Here is a 21,392-nt window from a genome sequence, read left to right on the forward strand (position 1 = left end):
GGAAAAGAAGTACAAGCCTTTTCCTGCTGAAAGTCAAATTTTTTTTTTTAGTCATCTGTAATCCAACCCTACAAATTACAGCTTTAATTTAAGCACAGCTCTGACAAGCACGGATGCAACTGTCATGTGCAAAGGACACAAGAGAACAACATCACTATTTAAAGGATAAACTGGCATGGTTTGTGGGTTAAGAGAACTTTTCACTGTATTGTAACAAATCCTCTAACAGCCTTTACATTTCCATTTTGGAAGGTGATGAATGGAAGTTGGTAAGTGCAAAGCTGGTTTGTCATAAGAGATGTAGTCTTTTTATGCAGTCAGATATTCTAAAAGGATTTAAAGAAAATTCTTTTAAAAAATTTTCCCTATACTTCTTTCCTAAAATCTTGTTATGTGGGAAATTCTTGTGGTGCAATCCTCTGCAGGTCTTCATCAGCATGATACGAAATTCTTATTTTCCAATAAATATACTCTGTTTTTCTCTTTGAAAAATAATATAATATATATATATATATATATATATATATAAAAGCGTTACAATGTCTATCACACAGTTTGTGTCCTGCCTACATTAGAATGTCCATGGCCAAAGGGGGAGAACGAGAAAGATTTGTTGTGTTTAATACAAGCAAACAGCAATTGCTGATGCCCTGTGGTTACAAGGGGTTAAACACATAAAAGTGTCTGAATTGCTTAAAGCATGAATACTATGGGTTTGAAATATTTCACTGTAAAGGCTGGTGCATTTTCAAGAATTTAGTCCTCCGATTGACTGTTGAAAGAGAGAGACATGGACATTTAGGCAGCTTGGGAAGAATTTCCATGTCTGGGCGCGCATAGTTGGATATATTAGGAGGAGGGCTGGGGTCAGTCAAAGGTTAAGTTTTCTTCAGTATGGATATCCATGGTGGTAACTTTCATGGTGACGGTAGTCGTCTTGGTAACCTTCCTGGTATCCCTGGTGATAGCTATGGTAACCATACCCACCGTATTCATCCTCTGGGCATCGCATGCCGAGTGACTGCTGAATGGTCATTTCCTGTCGCCGGAGCTGCATGGAATCGATCAGATCATACACGATGGCCATGGACCACATTGGGGAAGGGTACCAGGATTTAACATTTCCATCTTTCCCAACCAGAAGCATGGAGAAATACTCGGGGCTGATTTGGAAATAATTGCGGATGTCTTTCACGAGGTTGGCGGGGAGATCTTCTCGTTCAACACTGGAGCTCCCTAGAAAAGGAACAGAAGCAGAAACAAAGTTGGTACTAATGTAACTCCTGGCCAATCATACATTTCTGCCCATGTGGAGAAAGATTCCTTTTTGGCCTATAGAGGAATTCATTAATGCCTCAATGCAAGATGCTATATTGCACCTACTTTAGTCTGTCCACTAGATGGTGATGATTAACAAAGTACGTCCTCTTCCTTTTCCTTCCCATTTTACTGCTAAACTGCACAAGATCCTGAATATTTTAAAGATGTGTGAACCATCATCTTCAGAGAAAGAGCTTGGGGCCTTCAAGCAAAGGTCAACTGTCATTTGAGTGAAAAAATAATTTTTGTTTCAGCTGGGTGTTATCAATGCTGCTGGCTGCAGCCACTAGAGGGTGGTGCAGATTCATAGAATCACAAGGCTAGAAGGAGACCTCAAGGGTCATCATCATGCAACTACACAAGGCCTTGTTCAGAAACCATCCCAAAAATGCCTATGCAGTATTTCCTTGAAATGTTCCATGAAAGAGACTGCAGTTTCTCTAGGCAGCTCGTCCTCATAGTCTTACAGTAAGACAATTTTTTTCTAAAACATAATCCAAACCTGTTTTGTTGTAATTTAAGCCCATTGTTTCATCCCCACTCTCACTGGCAGAAAAAGAACAGTTCTCTGCCTTTTTTGTGACAAGTTTTTCAGACATTTGAAAACTATTATCATTACCCACTCTTAATCTCCCTTTCTCCAGACTAACCTCTCTCTCAATACACATGCATATGTGCATGTGCCCAACCTTCCACGCAGTTTGCATTGCATGCAAACACAAGAACATCACGTATGACTCTTTAAGGGAATAAAGAATGAAAGAGTCCTCCCTGTGCTCATCTTTATCTTCATAGATATAAAGCTCCCTGCCTTCAAGGTGTCCTCTAGGAGTGAGATTTCTTGTATAAAGCTCACCTGAAACAGGCTCATGGCACTAAGAGAAACCTAGCACTGAATATGGAAGGAGCCTTGAAGGAAGCCAAAGAGAGGCCTGTATAAAAGAGGTAGCTGAGTCTGTGCTTTGTTAGTCCTGCCGCTTCTGAATGTTGTAGAAGATAATGGAATAGGCTTTTGCCAGGGGTCAAGCAGAAGAATGCCTTTGACCTACTATACTTTTACTTCAGTGGGAATTGAGAATACCCCACACTTTGCAGGATCTGACCCATCCTTTTTATGAGTATCTCTTAAATAGAAACTTTATGAAACCTAGATAAAATAAGCTCTACTTGTAGTCATCTCATTTCACGTTCATTAATAGTACAAAATGCTGTGTAATTGTCCTTTGTGAATAGTAATTAAAGAACCGGAAATAATGTCTCACCATTGATGGGATATAGTTCTAGGACACCACTGATATCCTCTCCAAGTCCTAATAGCTTGAGAACAGTGATATGTCGCAGACCTGTGGAGGAACATGAGAGATTGTGGGTGGTACCATATGTCTTTATTCAGTTGTAGACCATTTTGTGACTTACAGTTGTACATTGCTCATCATTTTCCTAAAAAAGGAAGGACCTGCACTGCCTCTGGACATAAGTTACATTATTGTGTCAGAGGCAGGCAGCAATTAAGAAGCAGTCAGGTCTCAGAACTGACTCAGTAGTTTGAGAAACAGCATGGTGGTTTTCTAAGGATGGCTTGAGCACAGCACTGGATGTAAAGCAAATATATCATACTCTGTATCAGACCAGTGGTCTCTCTAATCCCAGCCCCTGCCAGGCCAGATCAAGCTACGAGTCCATTAAGGCTGATATTATTTCTCCTATCAAACTGGATCCTATCATATAGCTACCTAGAGACGTATCCTGTAGGATTAATCTGTTGGTTCATCTTAGTGTGTCACTTTCACAACCACTACCATCTAATACTTCCAAGAAGGGAGAATCATCTTTATTACTAATGACATGTTACTCCTGGCCAATCACACCCTTCTGTCTATGTGGATGAAGATTCCTTTCCAACCCATGCAGAAATTTGTTAATGCCTTGATGCCTGGTATTACTGTACATCTACTTTAGCTTGCAACACATATTGTCGCTCAGGAGATGCAAAGAGTAGTGAAAACTTAATTTTAAACCAACTCCAAGAAATAAGACACTGAAGAGAGAGACAGAAACCCACCAAAAGCATGCAAAGAAGCACGATGCTTTACTCCCCTCATGCATATAGTGCTTAGGCACAACATAAGCTGCAGCTTTTAAGTGGGATATTACTAGGTTAATACTGGGACCCATTTAGTTCTTTTTGGGCAGATTACTGGGATGTAGTCTTTGAGAAAAGATCTTAGTGGCACATAAAGGCACAGGCAGTGAGATGGGAGTCTGTATGCTGTAGAGGACCCTGGAAGTCACTGGTTTACAGATTCAGAAGCAAGAAACACTTGGAGACATATTGCTTGCTGAAAGAGATCCATTCAAGGCATGGGGGGAAAAAGGAGTGTCATGCCTTGTTAATTTGCTGGAATTCCTTATAGATGTTGCCAACTAAGGGGAGAGAATTCAGTGAATATTGGCTGTATTTCATTCTTATGGAAGTATTTTTAAAACTTCCACGTTGCACATTAGTTTGGCTCCCTGAGAATAAGAAGGCACTGTAGATGTGAATTAATGTAATGGTGTTATTAAAAAAGTGACATTGCACAAATCCCAGTTTATTCAAACATCACTTATATGTCCAAAACACTGGGCATTTCCTCAGTCATAGAAATTACAGTTCACCCACATGACAAATTTAGAACCTGCCTCCACAGCCCAGTCCAGACCTCAGAGTTTGGATCTTGGGGCTAAAGAAGAGGCCATACTCCTGAAACTTGAGCAGAGGTTTTGGATGTGAACTGATAGGGATGGGACAGGGGAAAAAGGCAGAGCTGGGGGATCTGCCACTGAGTGGATCCAGTCTATGGATTCTTTTCCAGTAAGGGCTATAGAGAGCCCCAAGAAAGTGCTGTTTGAGCTTTAGTGCTGTCATAGCCCCTCATGAAAATGCTTTGCTGGTTGGGGTAGGGGTAAGGAGAGAATAGGATAACTCTTAGGACGGTGCCCGTCCTAATGTTGAACAAGGTGGATTGACCGGCATCTATGGGCAGGTTGTACTCTTGTTGGTCATTTGTTGAGAACAACTGGATGAATAAGTCCAGCCTGTTGTTTCATAAAACTTTGGAAATGCTTGTCAGCTAAGAGATTCTAACCCCTTTCAAGCTTACATGAGGGATTTCAGGGGAGGCACTGGTGTGACAGGATTAGGTGGCAGAGTTTACTTTTGTGCATGCCAGAGGGCTACTGCATGCTGTCCCTACTGGGGTGGATACAGCAAACTTTTCAGCTGGACAGACCCCCAAAGACTGTCTAGATTTAGACTTGAGCCAAGGAACCTATTGCCAGATAGCACTCAGGAAGGATGTGGTTTTGGGAAGCAAGCATGTCCTGTCTCCTGACTTACCAAAATTACAGGCTTGCCCACTGAGGGCAGAAACCTGTTGGGAGAAGGCCCAGTCCTCATCGCTGGCTGCTGAGATCACCAGCAGGCGCCGTCTCCATCGCAACCTGGGAAGAGAAGGAAACACGTTACAGCAGTACCATTTCAAGCTGCTTGTGGGCGCTCCCACCCTGTTACTGGGCTGAGACTGCATTTCAGAAGAGAGCTGGTGGGAATTTTCTGACTTAGATGGGTTATTTTCCTTGGAAAATGTTGAGACTGAATCTGATTGCGCGAAAGGGCTGGTTTTGATGACTCCCCCACTTGATTTCTTTCTTCTTCTTTTTTTCAAAATGGGCAAAGTGTCCAGTTCAGCCAGTTTGTTTAAAAACAAGTTTAATTTTTTTATTTGAAATGTGGTTTTATTCATTTCAAAATTTTAGTTAATACAAATATGAAAAAAATAAAAAGGGCCTTAAATCAGAACATACTGAACACTTATGAACCCTCACAAAAGCTTGGCTTGGGATGTGGATTTGACAAGTGTGCATAAGCGGAAGGCTTGAGTGTTGTCTAAGCTGACTTGCCCATCCTATGTCTCTTGTTCACCTGCTGCCACCTTCTCATCTTGCTTGCTGTAACACAGTTCTGATCCTTCCAGCTCTCAAAGCTGAACTGCAGAATGACAATGAAGATCAAGCTAAGCCTGTTTTCCTACGGCTCTATTCTGTCTTAAGACGGCATGAGAGGACACTCAGCACTTAAGTACACTTTAAAAATGTCTCCCTACACGAGGTACTTGGGAACTTTCAAATCTGAATCCCAAGCCAAGCCTTTGTAAAGGTTCATAAGTGTACAACCAGTGTTGTCCTTCCTTGTTTTTCCTCTAATTGAAGATGTGCCCTGAGCTGCAATGTTCATATCCAGACCTTACCTGTCTCAATGTTCAGGGCACGTTCGGATCTGGGTGTGTGTTCCAGTGCCTAGTGTGGCAGTCTCAGAGATCTGGGTTCAAGTCTATGGGTTTCCTGTGAGATCTCAAACAAGTCATTTGGTCTCCCTGTACTTCAGTTGTGTATCTGCACAATGGGAATAATTGCTCAATCCATTAAAGAGTGTGAGATGCTCAGATAGTAGTGTAGGGGGCCATTTAAATACCCAAGAGGGAGAAAAATATAGAGTATTCATTAAATATAACCTAGCAGCCATTAATGAAGCAATGTTATGTGACTAGTCACCTCTGAAAACCAGCAAGTGTTCCATAGTCCATGGCCTGGGAGTCTCTGCTTTGGAGGAAAACAAGGAAGATATAATGTTTGGCACCCAGGTTTCATTTTGAACTCCCAATGTTTTATGCCATGTCCAAAGTTTTGTTCCACTTCATTTCAAATTCTCACACTTATCTTCTTTCTAGATGCATCTCACGCTGATCTTAAGCTTGCAACCCCAAAAGTCTTGGAGAAACATCTGCATTTTGGATTCTCAGCCAAATCTGACCCTCCAGATCTTAAGGTCTTTACCTGCTGCCATCTCTTGTTGATTAACAATGTTGAGAACTGCATTTATACGGGTTTATTACCATGCAAGGAAACCCATATTCAAATTATAAGATAAAGCTTGGATTTTGGTTTAACACAGGGTGTCTTTTCTTATAGAGCCTTTGACCTTGAGGAACAATCTACATTGTTTTATCCAAGAAGCATGGCAGGAGGGGGAAATATTTGTAATTGGGTCAAAAAACCTAAAGATAAGGTTATTTAATACTCTCAAAACTATGTACTTTTCTCCCAGAAAAGTACCTCTTCATCAGTATGAAACTAATTAGCTTTAAAGGCATTCACAGAGCTACAGGGATCTTTTTTAACAGGAAATGGTCTTTTAAATGGCTGCAGATGTTGCTCTAATGCAAAATAAACTGCCTTTTTGCAGCACCAACTCAATGCACATAGTGAACACTACTGTATTCAGCCTCACTGCCCCTTGGTGAAGTGGGTCACTATTATTAAGCCTTTGCTCTCTTAAGGAAAGGGAAATGCAAGTATGAGGAGGTAAAGTGACTTGCCCAAGGCCCTGGAGGAAATCAGTGGAAAAGCCAAAAGAGACCCCTGGGTTCCTGGTACCTAATCACATGACCTGGTGCCTGAACAAAGCTGAATTTATTCTAAGTATAAATGGCTGCAGTGCAGTGCAAAGCTTCCTGAATCCAGTCTCACCTCATAGGAGTAAATTTGAGATAGAATAGTTTGTCAGTATTTGGAAGAAGGGGGCAGTGTGAGGTCTCAAGAGTGGAGCAAAGATGCAGAGAAATATTATGCTATGCACACTTTAAAAAACATCTAAAAATCCCCTTCTGTGAAATTTTCACAGCAAAAAGACCAACTATGTTATAAGGATGGACATTCTGAAACAGCTTCTGTCTTTGGTGCTTACCATCTGGCTTTACCGACCAGGGCCTAAGTTGGCATGGAATGTGGCCCGTCTACTCCTGTACCTTGCTCCAATCTTTTTTTTAAAGATAATACTGTACCTGGATAAGAAGTTTTCCAGGGATTGTTTCTTATCTTCTTTGCAGACAATCCCCTCCTTTTTCTGCTTTTCCATGTCTTTAATTCGTGATTGGAAAGTGTCAATCAAATCAAACACAGACTTCATTGCTATAGGCACTTCATAGTATTGCTGTTCAGTAAAAAAGAAAGAGTAGATCAAAAGACAAGCAAGGCCCTTTTGCATGTATTATTGGTCTCCTAGACAGACAGGTGTTAATTCCTAGAGCTATACAATGAGACCTAAAAGAGAGAGATGGAGAAAAAAAAACTCCCTTGGATTTTGCAGAATCAGGTTGTGAGGAAATGGATTTTTCTTATGGATGCCAGCTTTACATGGCCGTCCATTAGGGCCAACTCATGTGTTAAGAGACACTGCATGCAACTTGTCATCATTAAATTACCTTGCAAGGTCATCCTACTGTCCTTGGACCTTGTGCAGCATCACCATGCTCGTGTTGCTTTATTGTATGGCAAACCTGGCTGTTTCAGGACACCAGGTGCTGCATTCTCCTCCTCTGGTACTGGCAGCTCTATGTTTATGACAGGCCTTGTGTTGTTAGCACACTATCACAGCATACAGCAAGGCTACCTCCTGCCACCCTCCACCTTGAAAAGATTAACTGTCCTCCCCTTCTGCTGAAATGCCCTCTCACTGTTCACCTTCTAGCTGGTGAAGCCTTCTGCCTCTCCCTCCTAGTCATGACAGATTCCTGAACCAGCCTCTCTTACATCCCTCTTGCCAGTCCTTGACATATTTCTGCTTCCCAATACCTTTCCTTTCCAGGCACACAGAGCCTTACCTTCACCTTCATGTCTGTATCTGTCAGCACCATGAAGAAGTCATTGTAGGTCATACCATATTCTTTCCTCAGCTCATTGATGAGCTGCTGGTCCACAAGGTCTTCATCCTCCACCACTTTCATAGGCTTCTCATTATCTTAAGAGAAGTAAAATGCCAATAAACATGGAATCACAAGTCTCACAGTCATTAACTTCATTGTATAAGTCTCATGAAAGGGGTGAAAACATCTCACAGTCTCTCTCTACTCAGCGAGGCAAAGATTTTCAAAAGGAACTTGTGTTTTTAGTGTCTTAGCTTTCAGATGCCCAAGCTGGGCACCCAAAATCAGAAGTCACTTTTGAAATCTTTTCAAGTCACTTTTGAAATACTTTATTTGAAGAATCTCAGAGCTCTTTGCAAATATTTTTATATGTAACATATGGGTTTAATAGTCATTTTAACAACAGCTGAAATACAGCCACTTCTGGAACACAATGTAGCAACTGATTAACAGTGCACAGTAAAACTAGATGACAGTTCTGAACAGGATCTGAAAAAAACACCATAGCCAAAGTATTTGAGTCAGTAAAATATTGTTTGGAGTTGGAATTTGGCCAAGATACCAGTTAACATCCCTATTTTTTGCAAAAACATTTCATAGGGTCTTTAGTGACAACAACTGATCAGAACTTTGTTTTGCCCTAAAGACATCAGTTCTTCACCCCACTGCTGTCAAGCTAAGATACTAATTTACTCTTGAGTACCACCCCCCAACACACACTTTTTTCCCTTCCAGGACTCAAGCCATTGAGTGGGAAAGGTTTGCATTTAAGGAACCATTACAGAAAATCTCTTTGTTCACTGAAGGCATACAAAAAAGGCTTTGGGGGAAAAAAACAGACAACATTTTAATTTTGAAAATAAAATGTGTTTGAATTAACCACACGCAAAAAGCAAACCAAACATCAAAAGAGAGTGTTAATGGGTCAAAAGTGATCTGAACTATGCATTGTGCACCTGGGGCTGATTTCCAATAGAAGCAGTCAAAAGTGAATGACTGCATGTATAAATGATTTAAGAAGGGTTAATAAATTATAACATGGTAATGGCATCTGTAAATTAATGTTAGCTGCATTTGTAATGTAGGATTATAGGCACATTGATAGAAGTTGTAGGCAATTTTAAGCCAAGGTTAAAAGGAATCTACTGAACTGCTGGATTTTCGGTAATTGATTATCGATTATTAAAGCATCTGTAAGTCATTTATTAACCTTCCATGAACTATTCATCCAGGTACGCCATGTGATCTTTAGCACGTAACATAATAAATACAGAATGATAAATAATAAATGCAAACAACTCTCCTAAAAAAAAACCCTCATTTTTCTTTATCTGAAGGTACAGCGGGACAAGAAAGGTGCTGAGAAATGTGGCTGCTGTCAGCTTTGTGGTAGGTTATTTAACACCAACGACATGTAAAACAAACATTAACCAGGGCCTTTTTCTGCTTGAATAATTACAAATGTCAGCACTAAGAAAACAGTCCAGAGCTTTTCTGTCAGGGAGACTGGAGAACACAATGCCCTTCTTCAGAAATTGATAATGTAAGTCAGAGAATTAAAACTGAAGGAGGGTGATGAGAGAGACAGAGAGAGAGATGGGTTGGAAGCAGCAGACAAAATGCAGCCTAACACCAACGTTTTTGCGAAGTAGGAAGAGATGACTAGTTAGAGAACCCAGGCAAAAATGGGGGCAGGACTGAAAAAGGCCATAAGATCAACTGGTACCTGGAAACTGCACTCCCTCCATCTGTTCTGGAGAAGTCACAGAGGGTTGGGACTTGTGGCCTCAAGGTTTCAGTAGTAGCCACAGAGCAGTTTTGCATCATCATTAGGGAAGGATGTTTTTTTTCTGCCTTCATGTATATCTCAACAGTGTTCATCTTAGCTTGTCTTATTTGAAAATGATTTTTAAGTAACGTAACAGAAACCTTCAGCAGCTTGACTGAAAGGTATGGTGATCTATTACCAGTAAGGGAAGTGTTGTTTATGGAAGTCAGCTGTGTGGGTTCTAGTCTTGGCACTGATTCTTGGCTTGCTAAGACTGGCTGCCAGATTTTGGAGTGGAGATGAGCTATGTGGCTGGTTTGGTTTTGTAACATGAAGATTTCAAAAGTGCTTACCTTTGGCCTAATTTTGCTCCCACTGGAAGTCCACTGGGAAATTCTTTTTGGCTTCATTGTGAATGGAGGTAGGTCAATGTTGAGTGTTTCTGAACCCTCCTCTTTCCCATTGCTGAATGTCTGCACCCAATCAGCTGTGCTTTGGTTGAGGCAGGCCCCAGAGGAACCATTATTAGTTTGGTCAGCACTGTTCACACTGTTGCCTTAGGACACAGTTTCCATCTGATATATTTAAGAGGCAAGAGCTATGTCTCTTGGAGATTCATAGATTTTTAAGTCTTGGGAGGAACCTTTTCACCCTTCAGTCTAATTGCCTCAGCCAAAAATGTCTGCATTAAGCCCAGATTTTGTGGAGGAACTACATTATGTATTTAGGCTAGAAATGTCATAAGAATAGGGTCTTGCATGAGATTTTTATGATTATTCAGCAGCTGTATTGCAGTAGTGCTGAGAATCCTATCCATGATGGGGACTTTATTGCTCGAGGTACCAGGGTTTCTGATCAGGTCATGACTATCATGAACAAAACATTTCTTGGGAGATTCTGCTGTTTCTGGTCTTGACAAGAAGCCAAAACAAAAGGGACCACACAAGGGAATAAAAAGGGGAAAGAAGCAAAACAAAAATAGTAATTTTTTAACTTAAAAAAAAAAGTTCAGGGTTTTGTGTTTTGGGCAGTAGTTCAGGTGGGTTGTTCATTTACCCAAATGGGCTTGTACGTATTCCCAGCCAAAATTAACCCTCCATCCCTGTAAGTCCTCTATGTTTCACTGCCAAGTTTATTTCTATGGTCAGAGGATTCAGCTGTCATATGCTTGTGTGGTTTTTGAAAATTTGCAGGGTGTGGATTAAATCTGGAATGGGATGAAGGAGTATGGTGCACGTCAAACAGAGTGCATTTCTGTCTTATTAGCCAAACTGGAACCATATATAACCTTTTACAGACCATTCATAGAAGTATGGGCCTAATTACCTGTGAGATGACCTTGAGTTGCCTTAGAAAGGAACTTTCCCTAATGCAGATGTGCCTTAGAAGCACAGAAATGGACTGGCCTAGACTGAGCTCGACTGGACTGATCACACCCCACCCCTTGCAGATACACTGACCTGAGTCCTCTGCTGTGCCCAGTGTCAGCTGAGCCCAGCAGAGGGATGTTCTCATGAACACAGCCTTTCAAGGTATTTCAGTGTTTGCCCTGAACACCAGAGGGTGTGAATGAGTCCCTGCCATCCCTCTGCTGTGCTCTGTACTTTCCAGTCCTTTTTCCTTTTTTTTTGTAACCTAGAGGTTTACAGGAACAGATGGACTTCCACAGGAAACTGGGTTTGATGCAGCAAAGATATAAGCAAGAGCAGTAATTTGTATACACATTCTTCAAAAACCTTAACTCAGCAAAGCACTAAAGCCTGTTTTACCTTGAAGCATAGAGGAGCTCCACTTGAAGTCACTGGACTCTTTACATGCTCAGAGTTGCAGGTCATGCTGAAGTGCCCTGCTAGATTGGGAATGAAGGACCTGGTCTGAAACCTTTTGGAGTCAATGAAGAGATTCCCACTGGCTTTGGTTCCAGGCTCAAGTCTGTACACTTGGATTTTCAAAGCTGCCTAAAAGGGTTTGGATGCTGAGTTCTCATTTCTGGTTTTGGAAATCATGCCAGGAAAGAAGGCTCCACCGGGTGGAACTGATGTAGGTGTTCAGCAGGATATGCGTGGGCTGAAGTAAACTGCCTGGAGGAATTGTGGGTGCACTGAGCTAAGTAACTTTATGGTAGGCTACAAAAGGCAGTCAGGCTCATGTGTGTGATGCTGTATAGGTAAAGAGGTGAAGTTTGAGAGAACCCCATCTTCAGAGTGAAGAGGCTCCAGGTATCCAAGGAAGCATTCTCATACCATTATGAAGCTAGTCCATCCAAGAGTCTCTTGTGGTTACATCGTTAACCAATCCATATTTAAGAGCAGAGATGAGAAAACACTTATATGTTCAGCCTTCCTATTACCATGTTTGAAAATAAGTTACTCTGAGAGCATGTCAGCATAAGCTGTCTGTTAGGGTTGGGCAAGCTGATTCAGAAAAGGGAGACAACTCTTCCCAGCTGTCTAGTAAGATTTTGTGTGTGTTGGTTCTAGCTTGTGTGGTCATGTGTGTGTGTGAGGAAAGACTGTGCCACAGCACTTCCAAACAAGAAGGTGCAAAAGTAGGCAAAAATGTAAAATTCAGAGGTAGGACTGTATCCATTTGGAACTTAAAAAGGAGATCTGCATTGAGCTGAGCTTTGAATTGTTTCTTATTTAATTTGAAGCAGTTCTTCCCCCTCTCACCCCTGTGATCTTCTGTGCGTGACAGCAGCCAATTTCTTTTGGCAGTTTTTAAAGTCTACTGGGCACCTGTGGCCAATGGTCTACAAAACAAGTTGAGAGATAGCATGTAAATGCAGCTGTCTGCTCACAGTGCTGGATACATAAGACATCCATAGGACAGAACGAAATGGCCTTTCCCCTTGGGCAGACTTTCCTGATTTCTACTGTTTCACGGGGGTTGAGAAACTACCACAAAACACTCCATAAACTTCACCATAGCATGTTGGAAGCCCAAGAATGGGAAATACCAGTGACAGCTATGTAAATGCGAGGGGGGAAAAAAGAGCTACATTACCTCCACACAGTCTCCCTGAGACTTTAACCCCTGTCAGGAGAGAGAAAGGATATCTCCTTTTCCCCTCCCATATTTATCCCATATTGAAAAAAAAAAAAGAATGTAAGTAAAGTATTTAAAAAAATGAACCTAGCTGGAAGTGGTCAATTTTCATGCTGCTGTTGTTCATGGTGCCAAAAATGGTGATGACTGAGATTTTCCTTGTTGCCATCTTGCAGAAACTCTCCAGGTATTCGTCTCGCTGCTGCACATACATGGTATTTTCAGCTTTGGGTGTTGTGATCAGCTAGTGGAGGGCAGAGACAAAGAGTTGGTTACCTTTGGGAATGCAGCCACATGGAACCTCTGTCAGATGGGCAGTTTTTCCAAGGCTCTCCCAGTGCTTCTACAGCTGCATTCCCTTTCCACCAAGCAGCTCAGTAACTTTGATGTATTTATTTCTTTATGGCTTGATTGCACCTTGAGGCCCAGCTGTAGGCAAAAGGTGAAGCCATTCTTCCCACCCCAAAGAATAGCCCCAGGAGGCATAGGACTCTGAAGCCCCTTCAAGACACTTATCTACTGCTGCCCTGTTGCACCGATTGGAGAGAGGTAAGTTGCTATGGCCTTTACAGGTGATGGCATGCTCTTACTTTCCAGTCCAGCTCACTGGGGTGTGAGAGTGACAGCTCCTCCCCTCTCACCCACTTTTTCTCAGTGGAGGAAGTATTGGGCACATATAATTTGCCTCACTTCCACGTCTGTGACCCATGTAGATTTAATGCAAGGAAGCAAAGTTTCCTCCCTCTCCTCACCTGTCTGGCTGCTTTAGACTACAGCACAATCTAACCCATATGTAGCCAAAAACAACTTGAGAATTCCCACAACTTTAATTCATTTGTTGAGAAAGGAAGGGCAAGATGTAGAAGAAGAGCACAGGGGAGTGATTGTGACAGTGGTAATAGTAAAGGTATCTTAGGTTTATACACCTCTGTTTGCATCGTGTCATCTAAACTGCTTTACAAAGGACACAACTTCACTAACTACTGCTATGCATTTCCTTGTCCCTAGGGGATGATGGCAAGTTGGCTGTTGTTTGGCTATGCTTAGCAATACCATTAGCCAGTACTGGAGAAGAATACCCCTTCTAGTTAAATCAAGATAATTCTAACTAGGAATGGAGATGAATTGGAATCCCAGATCCCACCTCCCTTGGACTATGGGGGGCATTGACACCTGGATCTGAATTATGGGTTTTTATGATCTTTGCAATGAAAAAATATGCTTTAACCTGTGTTAGGTAGACTCCTATACCTGAATACCTAATGTTGTCATGTTTTCTGGGATACTTTTTAATGAGGCATGTGTTATTAATAGAGTTCATCAATGTACTACATTATAAGTAGCATTGATAGACCTGTAGGACCAGTTTTTCTTTTATACTGAAGCTTCCTTACACTTCTACCCTAATGAAAATGAGCCTTACTGTATATGAAAATCTACATATGCTCATCCATAGCACAAGTCATGTTACTTTAAAGTTGCACTGAAATGGTAAAAAGGATTTGAGGAGCTGTCTGACTACTCAGAAGGGTAAGAGACTATGAACAATACTCTGCTCCCAATTTCAGGGCCAATCTGTAGCTACAGAGGCAGAATCTGGTCTGATAGGACTGTACTGGTATAAAGTGACAAGTAAATTTGGCTCGCTTTGGGAAACCTTGTAGAATAAAGTAGGGAATGCTGAATGTTTCAGGGGCAAAGCGAACCTTGAATTACACTTTAAAATAACATAGCATTATCTGCAAAACAACACAGACTGGTTTCATTTTAGACAGCTAATTAAATGCTCCTTGTCTAAATCCTCTCTTTTGCTCCCTCTCTCTTTGTGTGTGTGAATGAAGTGTTACATACAAACCGCCAGCCTGCGCTTCATCATTGCAGTGAAACAAACAAAAACCCAACAAAACACCCCCAGACTCTTTGAGCCAAAACTTCTCAACACTAATACGCCTGAAAATAAACCATAAATCTGAAGCGAGGTGGGGTTGCAAAATCCAAACCTAGCAGTGGATCCAAATTTCACACGTGGGCCAAATATTCTAAATGGTTGGAACCTCTCATGGTTTGAACCAAAAACCTGAACACTCCATAAACTTTTATAAGTCTGAAATTCAAATCAGAATCTGCAATTGGGCATGTCTGCCTTAACTACTTACAAAATTTCACCCTCCCTGCCAAAAAGTACCTAAATGGACCTTCAAATGCTCTCCCAAAATTCACATGTGGAGACAGGATTAAGTTATCATTCCTGAGGGCACCTATACACTTGCCCGAAGTCTGCTCTGATGCTTTCTGATTAAAACATGTCAGAGCAGAATCCATTGAATCTACTCTAGTGTTCTAATTAGAACACTCCAGCAGCCTCCATGTGATGTGTATTCAGCGTCCGTGCATTTCAAAACAAGCTTTAGTTAAAGCACTCCTGCTGCCATTTGGAAGCACAGGATGCTGAATACACAAGATGCTGTGGGCACTTTAATGATAGAATGATAGAATCATAGAAAATGAGGGTTGGAAGGGACCTCAGGATGCCATCTAGTCCAACCTCCTGCTCAACTAGATCATTCCAGCCAAGGCTTTGTCAAGCTGGGCCTTAAAAAGCTCCAAGGATGGAGATCCAACCACCTCTCTAGGTAACCTGTTCCAGTGCTTCACCACCCTCCTAATGAGAAAGTTTTCCTAATCTCCAACCTAAACCTCCCTTGCTGCAACTTTTGTTCTGATAGGGAACTAATTTTTGGAAGGCTTCAAATGCCCCTGCATCTTCAGAAGAATTCCTAGCTGGGCTTTTGCTTTGACTAATTTTTCAGCTAGGGGTCATTTGCAACATCATTTGCAAATTCTTCAAGCATGTGATCACTCCTGGCTTCCCAGAGTCAAGGATCTGCAAATCCTCTGCCCACCCCCCATCTGACCCACATTTCATTCTCACAGATATAGGTGCTATCATTTACAGCTCCCCCATGGACAAAATAATCTGATGGTGGCTTGGTAGCTCATACAAAGTGAATAAGAGGGGTTCCAGACTAATTCCTAGCTGGTGGCAATCTGCATCACACATGAAAATGCCAACAAGATTTGTGCCTCATTTGGCCACTGCAAGTGAAAGTGAAGGACCAAATGGACCCTGGACACTGAACTTCCTTTCACCCAGAGAGAGGGTCCTGTCAAGGCAAGATTAAGAAGAGGCACCATGCAGCCAGAAGCTGTGCAAGCTACCCCCACTGAAGACAGACCGCCTGCCTCCAGAGCTGTCAGGAACCTTTCACCACCACTTCAAAAGGACTATTAAAAATATCAGCCACAGCTTTTCCCTGCACTGTGTTACCTGTGAGCATGCAAATGGGTGAGGTGATAAAACACTGAGGAATGTAATACTTACAAGAAGTCGCCTCTTGCCTTCAAAAAAATCCAGGAGGTTGAGCACTGATTTCCTGGGGGGGTGAACAAAAGGCTTTGTGTTTGGCTTGAGGAACCCCTCATTGTCAGCCTTACTCCCCTTCTTGTTCTTCTTGCTGCGGTCCTTATCTTGCTTGTTCTTTTTTTCAGCTTTGTCTTTCTTGGCTGGCTTCTCACTCTTTTGAAGTTTATCAGGTCTCTCTTTCTTCTTTTTCTTCTCGGGTTTTTCTAGTAGGTCATGCTTCTTTGACTCTTTACCTTTCTTTGGTGGGATATTTCTAGCTGTGATCTCTTCTTCCAAGTGGGGAATAGGAGGCCTGCTTGGGTCGTATTTATCCTCATATTCATTGCTCAGTATCTTTTCTTGGGCCTTCTTTTTAGGTGGCTTGGCTTTGGCTGGCTTGTGTTGACTTGGTGTGAGATGGGGATCCCTGTGGTTATAATCTTTCCTGTCTGTACGGTTCTCTTTGAATCTGCCTGAGCTCACTTTTGTGTAATGCTCTGAGGTAGTTGTTGGAGCCTCTGTATAGCTGTTGTAGCTGCCTGTTTTGCTTGGTCTCTGGGTGGCAACTGCATGTCTTTCTGGATGGCCTTGGTGCCGGTCTCTGCGGTTCCCATTCCACACAGGAGAGTAGAAATCATCTGTAGCCGTGGCTCGAGGGGTGGTAGCTGAAGGCAGCCTTTGATAGTTTGCAGTGGTGTGCAACTTTGTGGTCCAGCTTCTCTGAGTGGTAGGAAGGGCTGTGGTTGTTGTTATAGGTCTGCTTACTGTCGTCAGAACACGGGTGGCAGTTCGAGTTGTTGTGGTTGTGGGAGGGATGGTGGTGGCCCTTGTGGTGGGGGGAGGAGAGGCTACTGTGGTCATGACTGGCTTCCTTACTGTTTTTGTCCTCGTCTGAACATTGCTTCTCCTGGGCTCCTCCTTCCCTGCTGACACGTGGACATGTCCACCCGTCGGTGTTGGTCTGGTGCTGGCTCCATTGTTACCCTCCTCGACAACTTGCCCCTCCACACCAGCTGCTTTGCATTTCTGGATGAAGCCCTTCTGCCTCATCTTCTCAATTCTCCTGATGGGGCTCTGGTCAATGACTTCGTACATGGCTTCTAGCCTCACAGGGTAAGGGTACCTTTCCTCTACCTGTAGGGTTTTCTTTAGCAACACCATGCCAAATTTCCCTTTCTCTAGTTTCAGAAAGCTCATGAGCTTAGGAATGAGGCTGGGATCCAGAGGCTGCTCCAGGATTTTCCCTTCTGTCGTTATCCTTCGGACTTTCCCCCCTTCCTCCCCTTCTTCATGGAACAACACGATCTGCTGAATGTGCCTCTCAGCCAATTCGCAGTAGACGTCATTCTTCAGCAGGCTCATCATGAGCCGGTAGTAACCTTCTGAGGCATGAGGGGCAGAGATGATCCAGACTCGGCTCTTGCCAGCAAAGCTGGCCAGGATATTGGGAGAACTGGACCCTGAGGGGAAACGTACCATCCGTGACCGGGACACAGCAGATGTTCCCTCATCCTTGACCATGTCAGATTTGGAATATTTGGCTGCAGCAGTAGGCCTCTGCACCCGTCGCATTCTGGTCCCAATGCTCCTTGCCTGGGTGAGTGTTTCTGCTCTCATAAGATTGGGTTGCGCATTAATTGACACTGGAGAATCCCTCTTGGCAACAGGACGCTGGAGATTCCTCACCAAAGGGCTTCTGCTCTGCTGGGATGCTTCTGACTTTCTCAGGAGGGAGGGCAATTCACTTCTAGCCCTGTATGTGGGACGCACTTTCCTAACTCTTTGGCTCACTCTGTCTGCTAGCCTCACGGTCTTCTCAGCACCACATACTAGCCACACTGCCCACAGCACAGCTAAACTCAGAACTGGCATCCAGTTCATTGTGAAATCCACTTTGAGGGAGGAGGGGAAAAAAAGGAAAAGAAAAAATTAAACGGTAATGGCACTGTTTTATCTGGCACAAGAGACCAGAGAGCAAAACACAGACTGGCTTTGTTTCAGTTTATATAAAATGCTAAACATAGCTTGGTGTTCATATAGACTTTATAGGTTATTTCTGGAACAGCACAGGATAGATTGTCCTAAGCAAAAATGAGATCATCTGACTATAGCATGAATCTGTCTATACAAAGAAGTAAAAAAATGTACTTTACATCTCTCTCTCTCTCTCTCATGCGTGTGCGCGCACGCACGCACACGCGCGCGCGCACACACACACACACACGTGGAAAGCCAAGAATTTGTTTTTAACTTGAAACTTACACACTCAGAAAAGTTTCTCTTCCAGATATGTGTATCTTAGCCCTATCTTTACAGGGAGAGCAATGCCATGTAGTTTTGCTGCACCTCAGTAATTTTGATGTAGCCAAGCAGCCTCCAGGAAATTCTTGTTTCCCTATGGATCTTTTTATTTTTCTTTCACCTTCTTGACAAGTGAGATAAAGCAAAAGGAACTTTCCTTTGCAAGCTTTGCTTCTCCATTTACCTGCAGGTCTGTATTGTCTCTGTCTCAGTCATACACACACACAGAAACTTCATGGAAGAGTGAACTCACAGCTGTTTCTAAATCTCTCCCTCTTTCCAAGTTCCACAATCCTTCTTATCACTCGGACTGGCTCCTTTGTTCCCAGAGAAAAAAAACACTGGCATTAATATATTTTCCAGGCTGAAGGAAAACCCAGGAATGTGATGCTGAGAAAAGCAGCTTTCTTTTTTTCTGTTCTCTCTGCCTCCACTTAATTAAACAAAATCTTTTCTTTCCTTGTTTCTTCTTCTTGCTTTTCTTTTGGAAATAATCCCAGAAATGTCAGGATAATCTCACGCCCGCTCCAAACCACACTCACACAACAGCAGCAATCACTGGAAATCACGGAAACTTCACTAAGAATTTAAGAGATCAGCAGAAGACCGCCTCCTTCCCACTCCAAAACAGGGAGGGAGGAGAGACATTCTTAGGGGGCTGAAACATTACACATCATCCTCATAAATCACGCTAGAAAAGGATGACTGCAACTTTAACTCCTTCAGCCCTTCCAGCTCACAAACTCCCTTGTTCTCCCACCCCAGTCCCCACCCCTTTATTTCCTCTTTTCATCCCATTAAAGGGACACTGTCAGTTTAAAAGAATCATACACTTAAGAAACACATTTCCTTACTTGTGTCAGTAATAACATCTCGGATAGTTAAATGCTTAAAGAGTTAATTTTTTTAACATTATTTGTTCCCTTCCTTCATTTTTCTTGTATGTTTCTACTTCTCTCAGTTAGGAAACTAAAAATGAAGCACTCAATTTTGTTTCAATAGTCTTTCAGGTTCTTATGTGTAACAGAGTAGTCTTTAGCTTGCAGGCACCTCAGAGGAATAGCTATTTGGTTTTTTGTTTGCTTTTTTTAATGGCTTGTGGTTATTTAAATGTATTGGTCTATTAATTAATTTTACATAAATGGGCCTAATGCAAGCCAGGAAACATAAAGCTGCCAGTGTATTCAAAGAGCTGGGCAAAGACAGTGGCTCCCTGCCCAGTATGAGATTAACACAGTTCTGTTGACAGCAGTTCATCAGCTTCCACTTAAGACGGTTTTAGTAAAACATCACTTGATTATCTCTGATAAGTCATGCCTAGAAGCAACAGCACAGACACATTCCTATTATTTTCAAATTGAGGCACTTATTACCATACAAAAAGCCTCAATTTATTTACAGTTCTTAGATTTAATGGTAAATTTGAACTCAGCTTAGTCTAGTCCTTTAAAAAAAGCCTGGTATGCTTAGCTTCTCTATCCTGTGAAATTACAGTTCCAAATATTTGTAGATAAGGTTCTTTGGGTAAATATCCTTATACCAACACAGCTACAACCTATACCCCGGTTCGAAATGTTTGCGTAGTTTGTTGTTTTCTCTCTTTCTGTTTTTGTTTTAAGCTATCACTGTGCTATGGAAAGCATTGCTGGTGCTTTTATTTTATGCTAGTTTGTCTGGACAGTGTTGCATTGTTGTGGTTTGTGGTTGCCTCTTGATGTAGGGCTAGATCCTGCGAAATGCTGGGCACCTCAGTAACTCTGTTCATTTTAACAGGGCTGGGGATCACTCAGTCTCTCCCAGCATCAGCTCCATAAGAAGCTGATTACAAAGCTGTCGGATAGTAACACTGCTAGCTGCACCTTGGTGTGTCATTCCCTGGCAGGTGAAGATGGAAGGTCCGTGCCATTTCACAGAGCCCACAGCTCTGGGGCAGGGGAAACAGAGGTGCATGGAATTGTTCATTTGAACCTTCTTCCACCCCCGCAAACTGCAGATTCATGAGCACAACATTGTTTTATGTCAAAATGAAATTAAATGCTCAGCAAATCCATGTTGGTTTTGCTGAATTATGTTAGTAAAAAAAAATACAAAAGATTGAAAAGTTTCATTTTGACATTTTTTAAATGGAACGTTGGTTTTTTTTAATTGTTTTCCTTGTGAGATTTCTTTTCCTTTTATTCAAAAGCATGTTTTAAAGAAACCTCTTAAAATGTGGAATTGTATAGAATGAAGTGAGATGTGAAATGAACGGCTTCCCCGTCTAGGGTTCATTAGAACATTTATTTTTGTTTGTTTGTTCATTTCACCTGAAATAGTTTTTTTTTAACATTATTCCTGGAACTGCTGGTGAGCAAAGAACCAGTTAGTCCCAGCTCTAATGAGGAGTAAAACAAAGAAGACGACCTCAGGTGTGGCACAAAGGATGACGGAGAGAAAATACAGAGATTGCCCAACTGGAAACACACTAATAGGGGAGAACCCAGATTTTTCTTATCCATGTGCTTCATGACCCACTTTAGTGTGCAGAGAGTTGCTAAATTGCATGCCTGCTACTCAGCTGATTGCTTCAAAGGTTCTCCTCTTACTCGAGAGGAAGCTCCATCCTTGGGGGTTTTCAAAACCCAGCTAGACAAAGCTTTGATTGGGATGATCTAGTTGGGACTGGTCCTACTTTGAACAGGGGGTTGGATTAGATGACTTTCTGAGGTCCCTTCCAACCTTCACTTTCTATGATTCCACTTAGCTGGAGCTTTATTAGTGGTCCCAGACAGGTGAACAGAGAAATGGCTGCCAGTGAAATAAAAGCTGC

The 21,392-nt window shown here is 42.2% G+C and overlaps 1 protein-coding gene across 2 annotated transcripts; it reads right to left on the bottom strand.

Annotated features, from left to right (window-relative positions):
• Window positions 1-201: 201 nt before the first annotated feature.
• Window positions 202-18,984, bottom strand: CCDC80 (coiled-coil domain containing 80). 2 transcript variants are annotated; one of them, XM_019526967.1, is made up of 8 exons: window positions 18,837-18,984; window positions 16,262-18,174; window positions 12,967-13,123; window positions 8,022-8,158; window positions 7,203-7,351; window positions 4,700-4,803; window positions 2,583-2,663; window positions 202-1,236 (listed from the first exon to the last, which is right to left on the bottom strand). In XM_019526967.1, the coding sequence occupies exons 2-8, from the start codon at window positions 18,161-18,163 to the stop codon at window positions 890-892; spliced, it is 2,877 nt and encodes a 958-aa protein (XP_019382512.1). In that variant the 5' UTR covers window positions 18,164-18,174; window positions 18,837-18,984; the 3' UTR covers window positions 202-889. The 2 variants fall into 2 exon arrangements, with proteins under 2 accessions (XP_019382512.1, XP_019382511.1); XM_019526966.1 differs by having other exon boundaries at window positions 18,545-18,984.
• Window positions 18,985-21,392: the final 2,408 nt, after the last annotated feature.

This window comes from Gavialis gangeticus, unplaced genomic scaffold (assembly GCF_001723915.1).
Source record: "Gavialis gangeticus isolate Ggan-Ray unplaced genomic scaffold, GavGan_comp1, whole genome shotgun sequence".
In the NCBI taxonomy this organism is placed as follows: domain Eukaryota; kingdom Metazoa; phylum Chordata; order Crocodylia; family Gavialidae; genus Gavialis; species Gavialis gangeticus.